At 34.5% G+C, this 18070-nt stretch overlaps 1 protein-coding gene across 7 annotated transcripts in view; it reads left to right on the plus strand.

The window, feature by feature from the left end:
• LOC150102764 (E3 ubiquitin-protein ligase Mdm2-like) overlaps positions 1–16690 on the plus strand; it is a 249783-nt gene extending 233093 nt beyond the window's left edge. For all 7 annotated transcript variants that reach the window (XM_090399576.1, XM_090399579.1, XM_090399581.1 and 4 more), the window contains 2 exons: positions 12752–12928; positions 15979–16690. In XM_090399576.1, coding sequence (XP_090255702.1) covers positions 12752–12928; positions 15979–16383 — 582 coding nt within the window. In that variant the 3' untranslated portion in view covers positions 16384–16690. The remainder of the gene's footprint in view (positions 1–12751; positions 12929–15978) is intronic.
• The last annotated feature ends 1380 nt before the right edge of the window (positions 16691–18070 follow it).

Raw genomic sequence — 18070 nt, forward strand, 5'->3', positions numbered from 1 at the left:
TTCCGCTAAGACCAATATGATGCAATTAACGAAGACTGATGTGTGCATGCATAGTTAGAAAAAAATTAAGGTGCATTATAGTCTTTTGCTTTTGTCTTTAATAATTAGTGTTTCAAAATTCCCTTTCTTTGCTTTTGATTACAGTGTTTTTTTGCATTAATATAATTTCTCTTTCTGTCACCTTATAACGTATATACATGGTATATACATATTTAATGAGTGTTTATGGCAGGGAGATAACAAAAGTAGGTGAAATAGTTTAGTTGACCGATAATTTGCAAGTAATTACCATCTCTAGGTGGAGATATTACAGAATCTTAATGCAATTAAGATTGTCATTAAATATATTAAATCTTGGCTCTGGTAATGTCCCAGCAAAATAGTTTTGTTGCATGAAAGGGTTTCAATACAGAAGTAGCAAATTATAGACCAGTCAGTATCTCAAGAGTTTGGTATTTTTTGTGGAGAAAGTGTTTGTGTTTCATAGATTTTCAAAAAGCATTCGAAAAAGTCAGACACACTAACTTAATAGAAGTCCTTCAACAAATAGGGCTAGACGAACAAGATATAAGACTAATAAGAAATCTGTATTGGAATCAGTCAGCTACCATTCAATTAGACAACATTACCACCAGTCATATTAACACCAAAAGAGGAGTGAGACAAGAATGCGTGCTCTCACCACTCTTGTTCATCATATATGCAGAGAAAGGCATTGGAAGAATGTCAAGAGGGTAATTAACACGGTGTCATCTGCAGATAACATTATGGATCTCCAAAAACTCATTGACAGAGTATACATAGAAAGCCAAAGAATGGGAATAAATATAAACATCAACAAGACAAAATACATGGTCATCAACCAAACATCCAACCTCATCAGTGAAATTGATACTCAATGGGAAAAATATCGATCAAGTGTCAAGATATAAATATCTTGGTTGCTGGCTTAATGAAAGGTGGGATCCTGAAATAGACAAGGATTGAAGTTGGATAACAGTCCTTCATGAAAATGAGAACATTATTCTGCAATAAAGATCTAAACATGGAAGTCAGATGCTGAAATGCTACGTATGATCTATTTTGCTCTATGGAGTTGAAACATGGACATTGAAGGTGACAACCATCAAGAATTGATGGTTGTCACCTTCAATGTCCAATGTCCACCTAAAGATATCATGGACAGAAAAAATTACCAATGAAGATGTCTTAAAATCCATTGGCAAAGCTAAAAATCTTGGCCACATCATGAAAAAATACCAACTTCTACAAACTATTTTGGTAGGAAGAACTGATGGCAAAGGAACTAGAGGAAGAAAAAGAATATCGTGGTTTGACAACATCAAGACGTGGACAGGAAAGAGCAGCGCACTACTGCTCCAATTAACGCAAAAACACAGTTTGTTCGCCAAGATGGTCACTGACCTTTGATAGAAGATAGCACCATAAGAAGAATAGGAGAAAATGGCAAATTCCAGACTTCTCTGGTATTTAGATAGCAGTGATCCTCTAACACATAATGTGGCTTTCTTAGACATCATTCAACACTGGATATCACATAGAAGCATGTATTCAGATGATGCAAAGTTGGGAAGAGTTATGAGAAACTCGTGTCTCAAAAGTTATGTGGAACAATTAAAAGGACACTGAATTAAAGAAACCAACTAAAATTTTATAAAACAATGGCCACTCCCACTCTATTATTTACTCTAAATAATAGAGTAAAATACTCCACTATAATTTACTCTATTATTTTTAAGTCCATATTTCTGGTTCAGAAATATGGACTGTTAAAAAGAAAGATAAAGTAAAATATAAGCTGCAGAAATGAGAATTTTAAGAGCAATTAAAGGATGCAAAATTGACCCATATAAGAAATGAAGCTATCAGAAAAGAACTAGATATTCACAACATAAATGAAAAGATCAAGAAATATGGAGAGAAATAGAAAGATATTGGATACCAAAAGAGGTGAATAAATATGGCTCAAAAAAGAGACAGAGAAAGACCAGTGAATTCTAGAACAGACAAATGCCTAATCTTTGAAGAGAAGATCATATCCAATCAGATCCCACTTGATTGCAGCAATTATACAGAGAGCTGCATGTATTTCAGCTTATACTTGTATATATAAAAGAATATCACTACCAAAAGTGTATAATTTATATATAATCATTGAATTCTTTAGAGGCCATCTTGTTTCCCATGTACAATCCACTGCTTTGCAAACTTCTACAGCTGTTGTAGAAATTGAAAGTCCTTAATTTTGATATTCAGCTGTGCTGGATTTCCCGCCACATCGAAATTAAGGAAAATGAGACTGCAGATACAGCTGCCAGATCAGCTAATGTTTACCAGGTGTCAGTCCTGTATACAGACAATTTATGAGATCAAAGCTAATAACCCAATGGCAGGAAGCACTGACAAATAAATGCAAGATTAAATCTAAAAATTAAGCATTGGCAGTCAAGTCAACCGAGAAACAGAAGAAAGTTTTTTCTACACTCCACATAAGTCATAGTCATCTTATGCATTCTTATTTATTGAGGACTGATGACCCACCTATGTGTGAGCAATGCAATACGTATCTTATCATTTGTCACAAGAAAGGAATGAATTTTTTACTGCACTGTCACTCAGGGAGATCTTATCAAACTCAGATAAATTGCATGAAGTTTTTAACTTTTTACAAGTAATTAATGTGTACAAATACATTTGATTATGAATTCTATTTGTGTATATAACAACTGTACAGGAATAGAATTTTCTATCCATTAATTTCATCAATGACGTGATATTGCACTAGTTTGAATATAATTTCAAGGTTATTTTTCATTTTAATACTTGAGATTATGCATATTTAATCTGGAATTAATATTCAAACTTGAATATTAATTTCATATTTCATACTCTTTCTATTGTTTCTCCAATATTAAGTATTTGAATATTTAATTTTTGTGTGTACTGCACTGTCTGTTAAATACTGTTTTCTGTCATTTCCTTTGCTTACTGTTTTAAATATATAATTTTCTGCCTACTTTTTTTTTTTTTAACTCTGTGGTTGTTGAATATGTATATTGAAGTTTATCAAAAATAACTTTGAAACTATATTCTAACTTGCACAGTGTTGCAAGAAATGAATGCATAAAAATTTTATTATATGAAGCCAACTGGAATGTCTTGAACTTTGCCTACGTGGGCATATTTAGTTCACTATGAATATTTCAGATAAGGACACTAACGTACTAAATTACCTATGATATCACATGATTAAGTCCAGTTAGGATGTTCCAATCCTAACTGGACTCACGAAAGCAATAATGCTCCGTGTTGCAGTTTGAATTGGATGTTATATATGGTGGGTTTTGTACTGGCCTAGAGATTCATCTGCTGGGAACAGTGAAATGCATCACAAGATTACCCTGATTTGTATTAAATGAGTAATCGTTATGGGTGACTTAAATTATCTGAACATTGATTGGGTAGTAGGAAAAGTCAAGAATGAAGGAGACTTTATTGAGCTGTTGCAAGGCAACCTTCTCAAGCAGTGTGAAAGAGGGAACTCAAGGTCAGCATATTAGATTTGATTATAGTATCAGAAAGAATCTCAGTTAAGGATGTGACTCTCTTTCCACCAGTTGGTGACAATGATTGTATTGACCTGGGTGTTCCTATCTGCACTATTGGGACATCCAGGTAAGCCATTGGAACATCCATGTCTGATGATGACTGAATACAGGCTGAACTGGAAATTATGGCCAAAGTAAGAGAATACTGTGTTTGTTCCTAAAAAAAAAAAGTATCAGTAGCATGGTGCAAGATATCTATAAGAAGATGTGGAAGGAATATGAGAATAAGGATGAGAGAGTGATGAAATATATAATGTGCAGGCCAGAAAAATAAAGTATTGTATGGAAAGCTATGTTGGAACATGAAAAGAAACTGGACTGTGCAGGCTAAAGGCAAGCCAAAAACATTTTATCCTTATGCTGCAAGTAAAAGTAAGAGTGAATACAGAAGAATAACTTTACAGAATACAAACGGTAGCCTCGAATCAGAAACAGAATGAATTTTTCAAATAATGAGTAATCAATTTGCTATAATCTCTCAGCCTAGTATATGCAACGAAGCATACTGTTATCACTACGCTGGATAAAGAGATAGAAGTGTGTGAGAAGGAGGTTCTAGGGATGTTGCATAACCTGGATAATATTTCAGTAATAGGGACAGGTGGGATATCAGCAGGTATGTTAAAGGAACATGCAGCCAGATTGGTTAGACCCTTGACATATTTGTATAATTTGGGTGCAAAGTTGATGCAAAAACTGATGTCTATTGACCTATCAGTATTGCTGGAGTGATGAAGATTTTAGCGAAGTTGGCAAGAACTTATATACAGAAATGGGTTGATAGACAAGCTATACTTTGCAAGGAACAGAATGGGAAGTCATGCTTTGAACAGTTTGATCATATTTTATACTAAAGTTATGGCTAAGTTGGATAAAGAGAATGGAGACATTGCTAAGGCATCTGATAGAATACCACATGAAAGGCTGTTGCATAAACTGAAGAATATGAACTGTGGATTTGGATAAGTAGATAGTTAATAGACTGTGTCAGATTTATGGTGAAGAGTGGTATACCCCCAGAGATCAGCTCTTGAACTATTGTTCATTCTATACATTAATTATATTTGTAAAGACCTGACAGGAGATGTTCAATGTTTACTGATGATGCAAAGATAAACAGATCAGCGAAACAGCTGTCGATTTCAAATCACTCTGTAAGTGGTTTGAATATGCTTCAACTGTGGGCAAATAATAATGTATTTTATTTTATTTCCCAAAAATAAGACCAGGTCTTAAGTTAAGGGGATAATAAATCCCTCATTTTATTTTAAACCGGTTATGAAACTCTGAGATCGAAATCTAAGCGTTTCATGCTGAAGAACTATCGGCGAGTCCAAGCGTAAGTGATCACCTGGGTAGGTCGAAACCGGTCTGGGTAGTGACCTCTCCTCATAATGAAAAACAGTAATACATCTCCTGGGAGCTGCATTTTACATTGTGAGAAAATATTAAGGAAAGTGACGGAGCTTGCTCCACCTTTGTAATGAGTTGCCCTAGAACACAGGTGATCAATTACGCTTGGTCTCGCCGATAGTTCTTTGACATGAAACTCTTAGATTTCGATCTCCGAGTTTTGTACCTGGCTTTAAAAAAAAAAGGGATTTATTATCCCCTTAACTTAATTTACTGCTGGAAAAATAGCCTCTTGGCTCTTTATCGTAGCAAGACGTCTTATTAATTTTTGCTCCAAAAGACACATTAGGGCTTATTTTCAGGGGATGTCTTATTTTTTCATGTACAACAATCTACATTTATTCAAATACAGTCATGTCATCTTCTTCTGGAACATCGTCATAACTCCCCAAACCCTGACTTCTTTGTGACTCCATTTCCTGTAGAACCATTGGCCCCAATCTCTCATGTCCAGCAATAGAGCTCTCCTTAAATGAGCACTTATTGTCCGTGTAGCCTGCTCGTAGTGCATTGGCAACACAGCTGTCAGTGATTTTATCCCATGAATTCTTCACCCGAGTCATGACCTCTTGCAGGCTAGGCTTCGCAAAGTTTCCATGTTGATTTCTCTCTATTCTATTTTCAATGTAGTCATTGATTTCCATGCGCAAATGATCCTTGAATGGCTTGTTTATTGCAATATCAAGAGTCTGGAGATAGGCAGTCATTTCTGTGGGAATCATTTGATCTATTCTTCTCTCTGCAAGGAAGTTCTTCATGGCTTTAGCGTGGTGAGTGCTGGCTGAATCCAGATTACCAGATCTCTTTGGTCACCTCGCAAAAAAAGTGGCAACATTAAATCGACCCACTTCTTTATAACTGCTTGTATGCACCAGCAGTTATAAGGAAGCTTTTTCGGTTTCAAGAACATAAATGCCTGAAACACGTTAAGTCTTATCTTTCTTGCTGTTCCTCTAGTTCATATCGCTGAGGAAGCCATCCAGCCAGTGTTATGATACTTTGAATTCTTCTGGGGATATTTCTGTGGTGCCATTGCAAGGGCAAATGCCTGAATATCAGCTCTGCACACAATCCAAGCCTTTGCTCTCCTGTCAGCAATCCATTCACTGATGATGTCTTCCAGTTCGGGAAATGATGGTTGCCGACCTGATCCACACTTGCACTTCTTAGCATTTCCCCCATCCACCTGTTGAGGTTATCGTACTCTGCTCACCATTTTTGGACCATTCGGAGATCCAATTTCCTCTCTTTGCAGAAAGCCGTAAGATTCTTGTCCTGGGATTCCTTTCTTGTACTCGACGGAATAGGTCTTTCTTTTTTGCACTCATCTTGCCTGGGGGTCAAAATATTATTCCCTTTAAATCTACCATTAAATCAAGTGTTAATTGTAGACTTACGAGACAGGAGTGGCAACAAAAATTATGACAGTTAAGAATGATGGTCCACACAAAAGTGATGAAAAATTGCAGGCACCAAAATTCAGAAAACGATTCTTCATTTCACACGAGTGCATTAAGTACGTCCGTTACAACACACGACATATTGAATTACGAAGATTCATATTAGACACAATCACGTCCATTTGTTATCAAGTGTGCACGTTAATCGCGCATTGTGTCTGTACTCCGATTGGTCATTCAGCAATAAGTCTCAATCAAGTTCATCTGTTTACATAGGCGTTTACCTCTCGTCCAAAAGCACCCGCTTGGGTATTTACAAATACTTAATTATGATTTATATTATTATTTTATAATTCAATACGTCCATTGTGTGTTGCAACGGATGTACTAAAAGCGTCCGTCTGCTGATGATCTTAACTGGGGCTTATATTACGAGCATCCTGAAAAATCATGCTACGTCTTATTTTCGGGAAAATACGGTATGTAGTAAGGGCTTTACATATGTGACATCTAATTGAATTTTTCTTGCCATACTGTATTAGGTTCACTGTCCTGTTATAACTAAGTAATTTGGTTTAATAAAACATTTAACTTTTGCCCAGATAACATAGCTGATGAAGTCTGCTGTGTTTGTCGGTCATTTTGTTGTTTTTTGGATGGCCAACACACCATCAACAAGATACAGTATGCAAAAGACATAATGTATGTTAATGCCTGGCTACCTGAGAGGCTTCTGTGATTGAAGTACAGTTGAATTGTTTACTGGGAAGTGAACACATAATAATTTTGTATGATGATACAACAGCTGTGAATCCCTTTCAAGGCCCCCCCCCTCCCCAATTTTATCTGGGCTTGGAACTGGCATAGCTGATGAATCAGGCCTATGGCTGGGTCAATATTCCTGACTGTAATCCATGTGTGTGTTCATGGGGCCGGTTTGTCTGCTTGCAGGAGGAAAAACCCCAGATAAACTGGCAAAAAAAAACCTGCTGTTCATGCCCAAGATCAGTTAACTTGGCTATTGCTGAGGAAGATCTTTAAGCTCTTCACATCGACAACGGGAATCGAATCTATAACTCCTTCTCCAAGCATATGGTTGTGAAGTGCAAAGCCAACTAGGCTAACTGCACAGACTGGGAAGTGGAGGCAAATTTTATATCATGCAATTTTAAGATATGGGCTGTTCTGTCCAAAGCCTTTTTTTGATCTGAGGAAGAATGATGTGGATCTCAGAAGGATAAGGCCTGAACTAAGTTTGGCAGAGAATGACAAAGGAAGGAAAAAAGAATCGTGAATGTTTGTCCTCTAAGCATTTCATATCCAATCTAGTGTTGCTTTCTTCTCTCACAATGAGAGTCATACTGCCAATCTCTTCCTCTTGTTCCCTGGCATTATAAGAATGCCAAATAGGATGATCTTTATAATTTCTACAGTTCATTTCTTTGTTGGATTATTGCTTTTGGTCTTCTGATCCAAACATCTGCACTGAATGCATCACTTAAACATTTCTTATAGGTATTCATTCTCCTCATCTATCAGATAAATTGTATTGTTCTTCAAGAAATATGCCAAGCTTCTTCATTAGAAGAATTAAGTATATGTAACTGCTTTCATCAAATCTGTCCTTTCTGTGCATACTAGCTCAGAAAGCAAAGCTGCAAGCAAATTATTAGCATATTTAAAACTGATTCACAAAGGCCAAAAACATAAAGCTTGTACCATGTTCGAATAGCAGTCATGATTTTTGGTCCAAGCTCTTTATCAAATTCCTGCAGTAGCAGTCATAGTAGTGACCCTTCCCATAATGCACAGCATTATACATATGTACTTTGCATTATGGGATACTAAGGCAAGTGATGTGAAGTCATTAGCTTCTACTGCAGGGGTTGATATAACATTGTTAGGGGTCGATAGAAAAATATAAGACATCATTGTACAGGTAATATTTAATTCGGTTAACTTGGATTACCTACATCCTGAATGACAACACAGCTGAGAGTGAATTGTGGGAACAGTGACATGTTCCCACAATTCATAGGACCCGTAAGATGGAGCAAGGTCATGAAAATAGTTACCGAGGCCAATCAAGTAGGCCAAAATGACGTATTTACCAATAAACCGATGAATTTATTATATGTATATATTATTTAGAGTTATGACTTTTGCTTAATGACTTCAAAATAAAATAAAATTTTATATATTATTTATCCCTCCTATCAAATATGTAATATTAAAAAGGATGTCAAAAGTATCCCTTTGACGTTAAGGCAATATAATAATATATAAAATAAACAATCTAAAAACTCACATAAGCGTCTTTTTTGCTTGTTCTATTATGATTACTTAATAGTAAAATAGAGGGGTCAATAAAAAGTCAAACTCTTGAAGGGATCGACGGTTAAAGAAGTTTGGTGACCCGTGTTCTACTGTATATGCATATACGAGTTGCCTCAGTCCTGAAAATACTTCAGGTGCAAACTTTGCTTACACTTGGAAAAAAACGATTAATCTAAGTATATACCGAACCCTACTTTTTCGAACCCAGAATTAAGAAATGAATACTGTATTTTAAAAAGGACACATTGAATATTTTTTTAAATATTCAAAGTATATTTAGTAATTAGGTAATATTTTTAAGATACATACTAAGAAATTATGCATCACTCTCAGTTCCAGGCATCTTGAATTTTTGAAGAATATGTCAATCATTTTTTTTTTTATTTTCGGACATTTTTATGGGCTACTGCTCAAAATATATTAACTTACCCTGCCAACAAGTTGCAGACGTATGAATGCTTTCAGAGTTCTGATTTGTTTATTCAGAATAGGCCGTTAATAACGTCAATCTACAGTCAATAACAAAGGCTAGTGACTGGCGGGAAGCCTGTTTGCGGAGACAAGGTACCGGCAGTTTTGCCACGAGTCTCTCAACTGGTTACCCACCTTGTATAAGATGACACCCAATTTTTGGTCTAAAAATTTAAATAAAAAGTATCGTCTTATACACAGAAAAAGATGGTACTTTCTCAGTATCTTTAATTTAAAATAGCAGTCATGATTTTTGGTCCAACCTCTCTTTATCAAATTCCTGCTACCGTTTTAATTAGCAACATTCATTACTTGCTATTAGTGCCTTTTTTTTAACCAGAAATAGATCCAAATAATCTTCCTGGTCTTATTGTGAAAGTCCAAGTTTTTAAAAAAAAAAAAAAAATTTAAAAAAATCTTTTTCACTCTCCTATTCCAGTATATATATATATTTAAAAAAAAAAAAAAACTTGGACTTTCACAATAAGACCAGGAACGTTTTTAGTATCTAGAAAGATTATTTGGATCTATTTCTGGTAAAAAAAAAAAAAAAAAAGCACTGAATGCTAATTAAGAACGGTAGCAGAGGACTGCCACTGCAGGAATTTGATAAAGAGAGGTTGGACCAAAAATCTGACTTCTATTTTAAATTAAAGATACCAAGAAATTATCATGTTTTTTTGTGTATAAGACGATACTTTTTATTTAAATTTTTAGACCAAAAATTGGGTGTCTTATAAAAGGTGGGTAACCGGTTGAGAGACTCACGGTTGCCGTGGAGAAACTGCTGGTACCTTGTCTCCGCAAACAGGCTTCCGTCAATACTAGCCATTGTTAACTCTATCGATTGACGTCATTAATGGTAGATTCTGAATAAACAAATCGGAACTCTCCTATTCCAGTATATATTTATCCTACAGCTACAAAATATGGTCTCTCCCAGCAAATATAGACTGTTTCCCAAGTGGGGATAACTGACAAAATTGATGTGTTGCCACTTAGCGATTTGAGTGGTAATGATGTTCGATGCTAGTTAAAATAACTATTACTGTGTTTGATATCTAGTTTTACACCCCCCCCCCCATTGAATATGCTGAACAGGCAACACTCTCCCATTCAAGTTTACAGAAGTAAAATCATTATGCAGGCTAGTCACTATAGAGTATATATATCACTGAACCTGATGGTAATACACCAGGAAACTTCCCATCTAGCAAGCAGATAATCCTACTGTGACTTAATCTGTATACAGTATGTAGGGATTTTTATTATTTATAATTTTTTCATCTCTTTACAGAGAGATTTGTTTTTTTACACCAAGTGTTAAGAAATTTACACAAGAGTTCAATCCAATTGGTGCAATGACTTAACTATATTCCTTTTAGAATCCAGAAAATTATTGACTTAAGATCAAATAAAAAAAAAATGCACATTTAATGAAACTGAAACACTATATACATTTTAGATATTAAATAACTACAAAATTAATTGGATCCAAGGCCTTCTAAAATAAGTCTACACTTTAGAGATTTCTTATCTTAAAATAATAAAAATCATTCATTCCTTGTTTCTTTAACAGATACTTAATCATGTCTACCAGACTATTTAAATACCTTGCTTGGTGTCATTACAATCAGTTTCCTTGTTTAGGCCTTTTCTGAAAATATAAAACTGTCTCTTTGCTTCCATGGGATCCCTTTTAATTTCTCCATTTAGCATACACCTGCTCCAGTGATCCTCACTGGAGTAAATATTCTTACCTCATGCAATTCAGTATGATGCCAACATATCACTTCTTGATTATAGAAAAAACAGTTTCTTTACTATTTCATAAATAACATATCTAAGTAGAGCTCTTCATGTTAAGTCGCTTTAGAGTTTCAGATTTCGCTCATTCCATTGCTTTTTCCATTAGAAAAATGAAGATATATATATATAAAGATGTAACACGTCTTTATTTTTCTGTATTAGAAACACATCAGGATTAACATTGCATTGGGGCCCTATTGAAACTTGTTTCTCTCTATCAGTTAGGAAACAACATTGTCTGGATAATGTAAGTTCCATTATTTCAAAATAATTTTTTTTGCCCATGTTAAATAACAGACAGAATTAGTTATGGTATATAAGTAATTTATGTTGGATTCTGAAGTTTTTGGAGGAAAAGAACATCTTTAGTTTCTGCAAACATAGATATGTTGTATGTTAGAATCTTTAAGCAGTTTCACCACATCGAATTGCTTTCCTTTAGAGTTTTATGCAATGCCTATAAGAGTAATGATGTTTGAAGACCTATGCATTTACTTTTATCAGTAATGACCCAGTGATCACATGGAATTTTTCCCTCTGATTACTTAACTACAGAACTGACCTTCCAAACAACAACCATTCAGTTAACTGATTTTTGCATGTTAACCAACTATTGGTAGATAAAACATGTAATTGTACTTCAGTTATCAGAACAGTAAGTTCTAATAAATAGATTCATATAAGTTTCACTGATCCTACGATTCTCACCTGCGTGTGGTAAACCTGTAGCATGTGAGATCCAAAGTATATTTTATGTGTTAAATCTCACAGGCTCAGTATTCCACTCAAACTTGGTCTTGTAGTGAGCATTTTTTGTGTATTATTAAATAGTTGACTCTTGAAGAAATTAGTTGTAGGACCAGCAGAACTGGTCAAATAGTTGGAATTAAAATTTGCACATAATCCCCATTGAGAACAATCACAGTCAAGTTTTTAATTCATCCAAGACGACGCTTGTTTTGTTTTTGATTTCAACTTCCATTATAGATGTGATGGTATAAAATAAATCCTCAAATGGCTTTATATATCCTGAAGAAATATTTTGGAATTCAATTATTTGAACCTGCAATTATCAGGACTTGCTGTTCTGATAATCGAAGGGTTGAATCATTGAGGTACGGTTATGTGGTGCTCTACCAGAAGTCGATTGACATGCAAAGGTTGGAGTTCTGGAAGGAATAAGAGAGTACAGCTAAAGTTATTGTATTGTCACTTTAGTCTTCGAACTGTTGTTAACCAAAAGTCAACTGCTTGGATCACTACTATTGACTTCCAAAATTAGTGTTTATTTATTTACATATGCAAGGTCCATTAAAGTTTGCTTATATCATTTGTCAAATTGCTCACTTATCTGGTATTCCTTGAATCCTAGTGTTGTTCCTTAGCCTGTACAAAATAAAGATTTCAAAGGAAATTTTTTCTGTAGTATTTTCCATGGCAGTTAAAGACTGTTGCAACACTAGTTGATATTATGTATGCAATAAAATATCAAGTGTATAAAAACATAACATCGTCTTAATGGTCTGGTCTTTCTATTAAGTAAACTTCTATTGGACTATGTTTTTCCAGTAGATAGACTACAGTTTCTTTCATCCACATCCGAAACTTGCTCTTAAGTCTTCTCCCCTCCCATGTGATTTTTTTTTTTTTAAGTTACAAATAATTTTTTATTATAAATGCATTTTTTTACAGGACAAATGGAAGTGTAGTCATTGTGGAAGTTTTAATATGCCACCTATGAGATATTGCCAGAGGTGTTGGGAGCAGAGAATAGGATGGCTAGCAGAAAGAGCAGATCGCAAACCACCATCCCAACTGCGTAATCGTAAATTAAGAAGAACAGATTCAAATATACCATGTATTTCAGAGGTAGGTACATAATATGTGATTACGGGATTAAATAAATGCAATATAACTTGCTGAAGAGCTCAGTTTTGCAACATTGAAATTATTGATTGGCCAAGTGGATAGCATATCTGCTCTCCAACAGGGTATGAGTTTGAATCCCGTCATGGGCATGGATGCAGGAGATAAATTTCATTGCCTGGTGTAAGACTACCATCCAACTTACTGGATACCTGAAGTTCCATGTTTGGTCTCTAGAACAGCAGGATTTCCAGAAAAGGTGGGAAAAAAAAAAATCCTTAGCCCACTCACAGCAAAAATATACTATATAGGTTTACAAATAAACCTTTCATGGTTAGAAGCTACATAAAAAAAAAAAAAATGATAGAATAATGGATTTTTTACATATGTTTATTGCAAAAATTTATCTGTATTTTTATAAAATGCTATGTAATGTTTAATTAAAATTTTTTGTTCTTTTTAGTATGCTAAAGATGCCACATCAAGTTTTACTAATGAAATATAGACGCATCACAATTTTTTTTTTCTAGTTATGATCTACTAAATTTAGAAAAAGAAAATTAAACTTCTGACATATTAACATATATTTAAAGTTTTTATTATGGATCATCAGATCAATCACATTGCAACCCAACATTTCGATACAGAGTATAGAGATTTAACTGGTTAAAAAAAAAACCGGCTTGCAGTCCCTGTTTCCCTACAGGCCGAAGTGGATGAAATAGTGAGACCAAAATTGCACTTATTATCCATGTTAATTCAACGGGTGTTATGGAATCGTAATCAGATTTAGCTGGATGTCTATAGATGTCAAGGCCAGTTGGCGGAGTTAATATTTGTAGAGTAGATTTGCATAAATCTTCCCTGAAGTACTCATCAGTTCCCCATTTCACAATTGTTTCATTTACTTTTTTTTAAATGGTATAATAACTACTCTGGTCATCAGGAATTAGGTAGTATAACCTTATTTAAAATGCTTGTATATGGAAATAGAAAGGTTATCTATTTGTGTTTACTGTATATGGAAATAGAAAGGTTATCTATTTGTGTTTACAGTAATTGTTTCATTTACCATTTTTTGTAAAATGGTACAATAAAAATTCTATCCAATCAGGGGTTTTGATTTTCTGAATGTAGTATAGCCTAGATTTCTCATATAAAGAAGTATAAAGGTTGTCTATTCCAGTTTCTAATGATGTAATTATCCAATTCTCTTCCAACAGGATTAGGTAGTTTAATGCAGCCAGCTTGCCATTCCATTAATTCCTCTGCTGCATTCCTCTAAGGGTATTTTATGGGTGTGTATTCATGGGACCCATTTGTTTCGAGAGATGAAAAACCTGAGCTTCCAGGAGATACCTCTCCACTCCTTGTATGAGACTTTTAATTGAAAAGCCCTGATAAAAGTTCCTTATTTCGTAGACTGAATTTGAATCCAGGTCTTTCCAGTGAAAAGGCATCATCGAAATCAACTGTGCTATGTTAGTTATTACAGATATCAAAGAGTGTCTTTCTGTATGAGCTTTACCTTTGATTCGTTTTATAGTATTTTTTCTTTATTTCTAAACTTTCTTAATTAGCCATTAAAACCTTTGTCACTTTTATGGTTTTTTCTTTGTTCTTCCTAGAATCTTGCAGCTTTGCTCCTGTATTGTTTTGTGGGGGTGTATGCTGACTGACTTGTCAGGAATTTTGATTTCTTCAACTTGCCATGTCTACAAGAGAGTTCTTATTTCCCTTCTTTTGCATGCAACTTATTTTTATCCATGAGAGGTTAGTAGCATTTAGCACTGTGGGTAAGATAAGGGTGAAAATAGCAGACTAGAGAAAAATGCAAAAAGTATGCTTTTCATAAGTGTATTTTTGGTTGGTTTCAATGTCTCTCAGGTTTTGAAACTCTTCAACGTGCAAAAACCTGTTTCATTACTTGTAAAATAATGGCTATTTATAAAGTGAACCCTAATAACCTTGAAATAAGGTTATTAGGGTTCACTTTAATGAGTTAATGCATGGGAACCAAAATAAAAATCTGTTATAATGAATTTCCATTAGAATAGTATTGCTGCTTTTCATGAGTAGAACACTACAACAAACTCCAGTATACTGGGGTTAATTGTAAAAGTAAATAGCAAAGGTTTATTATCTCTTTAATGGGGGGAGAATTGTGTAGGTGAAGAAAATACTATTAAGATCTTCATTTCATTCTGTATAATATAACTGGTTCACCATTTCCTGATATATCGTAAGGAGGTATGTGATACATAAGTGTGTTTGGGGTAGAAAAACTTGATAAGAAATCAGCAATGCAAATTTATTCATTATTTGTCAGGTCTCCAAAGTCATTACTAATCACAATAATTGACTTTGCTCTTGGTCTTCTATGGGTATATTTTTCTTGTATGCTGGCATGAAATAACTATTTTGCAAACCTTTCCTCTCCCATTCTTAATTGCTAATAGTGCCAACATTACATTAGCAGTCCATTTCTAATATGCTTTTGCCAGTGATGCTATATGAAAATTAGAGCATTTTCTAATTCTTTAACTTACCTTTCACATTCATAAGTTCAAATTGGTTGGGACACTTGTATTCATCATAATACAATGTTTTAACATCTCTTCCATATAAATTTATTCGACTGGCTCGAACACCATTACCAGCCTTGGTTAACTCTTTCCAAATTTAATTTGTCATCTTCCCTAAAATTTGTGGCTAAATAGCTGTCCTGCTTTATATACTATTTCAAAATCAAATCTAGGTGGAAGGAAGACAGTGGCAACACCTTATGTGATCTGAGAATAGTGGAGATTTATTAATAGGAAAATGATAATGCAAACCCCTTCATATGTATCCATTGAAGATCAGGATATAGTGATCAAAATGATCATGCTGAAAAATTTTCAAAATAATTTCACGTTCTTTCACTTGATTAGTAGCTCACACAGTAATTCTTGAATGGACTTGTAAGTGCATTGTTGCTTATAGCCTCTCTTAAAAGATATCATATATAATGGGTTACATTGAAATCTTAATCCTATGTTCATTATTATTAGGTAAATAAAGAGGACTCTCACAGAAATGCAAAAGAACTGAGTGACCTCTCCCAGTCTTCAGCACCACAATCAGAACAGGTGCAAGAAAATCCTTCTCAGTTATCAAGGACATCAGAAGAAACTGCAGATGATTCACAACCAAGTACTTCCAGAGAATTATCCCAGACATCAAGTTTAGATGAAAGTGCAAATGGTATTTCTTCTTCTCAAAGCATATGTGGTGAAACTTTTTCTAATACATGTTCCATTTGTCTGAATCGTCCTAAAACAGCCACTATAATCCATGGGAAAACCGGACATCAGATCTGCTGTTATCCTTGTGCTCGTAGACTGCAGGACCAAAAAAAAACATGCCCCCTATGCAGGAGGAAGATTGAAAGGGTGGTCCGTAATTTTATTGTATAAGTACACGTGCTACTATGAAAAGTAGTCAGCAATAAGTTTTTTTTTTGTAACATTTGATCAAGTATAAAGCTTGCTGCATATTAATAGGTCATCTTGCAAAGATCCGCTTTGCAAATGATAGTGATATTATATACTTGACTTCATTGTACTATAAATGCCACAAGGTGCAATTTTTATCTGTAAATGAGAAATGTGATATATTTATCTAAATGAAAAAACCCACACCAAAGGGCATATTTGTACATAACCTTAACTTGCACTATTAATCTTGTTATATGCTCTACTGAATAAAATTTAATGTTTTTTATTCTGCTTAAAATGTCTTTTTTTTTGTTATCTGTAAATATAAATATATAGGAAATAATTTAAAGCTCATTTAATATACATTCAAATTGCTGAAAGACACCAACTGAAACTGCATTATCATATTCTAAGAAAATTAAATACAGCAAACTATTGTCTTGGTTGCCAAACTTGCTTTAGTGAGAGGTAACTGATTATATATATCATATTTCTAGTAAAAGAAGCAGAAACATTGGAAACATCCAATGCATCCTGAATATAAAACATTTCATCTAGTTAGGCATAATTTTAATTGATTATGGAAATTATAGAATTACACTAAACCAGCTGCATACAACTGTTCAAGCCATTTCTAACTTATGGATCTGAGAGCAGACTTAGAAATAAAACACTTGATCAAACACTGCAAACCAGAGCTATGAGAAAGATTATGGAAGTGAACAGAGGATATCAGTAGTAGAGCATATTAAGAAGGTACTTGGCATCTGTTAGCTTGTGAAAGGAACGATTATGGCAGGAAAACCTAGCTGGATTGATACAGTAAGAAGTACCTTGGAAGCCTGAAAAACAGGTGTCCCCAACTCACACAAGAGTTTTGCAAACTAATATAACTCAACTTTAACTCCATCTGTTAATCACATCCTATATGTTAGTTCATCATCATCATCAAATTCCTGTCATGTACCCTCAAGGGGTATACAGGATATGATAGTACTACATGAAAAAAAATTACATCATTACTAACTTCCTATCTACAATTTTCCTCCAAATCGGTCTGTTACTTGTCAAGACTCCAACATTATCAGATCTTATATTTCTATCGTCTAAGGCACGTTATACCGTATCAATCCACCTATATCTTGGTCTTCCTCTGGGTTGTTTTGCTGCCAACCTGGCAGAGAACACTTGTTTTGCTAATCTTTCCTCGCCCATTCTGTTTAAGTGACCATACCACCTGAGATTAGCTCTGCTAACGCATTCCTGGATGCTGACAATGTCAAGTTCTTTCCTAATATCCTCGTTTTTAATATGATGATGCCATCTGTTCACGCCTATAATCTTTCTCAGGACACTCATATCTGTGGTCTCTAGTCTTTTGGTAAAGTGTTTTACTTCTGACCCAGCTCTCAGATCCATAAGTTAAAATTGGTTTGAACACTGTCTTGTATACAGCTAATTTAGTGTTCCGACTAATTTCTCTCTTATTCAATTGACTTCCCACCATACCAGCTTTGTTGATTCTGTTGTCTATTTCTATATTTAATTTACCATCTTCAGTAAAAATCGTGCCTAAGTGGCTAAAATGTTCTACTTGTTCCACAGGTTCTCCATTCACAACACAGTTGACATTTTCAATGATTCTGCCTATTTTCATTGTCTTTTT

Source organism: Typopeltis vanoorti, chromosome 10 (assembly GCF_054136105.1).
Source record: "Typopeltis vanoorti isolate ZY-2024b chromosome 10, IOZ_Tvanoo_1.0, whole genome shotgun sequence".
NCBI lineage: Eukaryota > Metazoa > Arthropoda > Arachnida > Uropygi > Thelyphonidae > Typopeltis > Typopeltis vanoorti.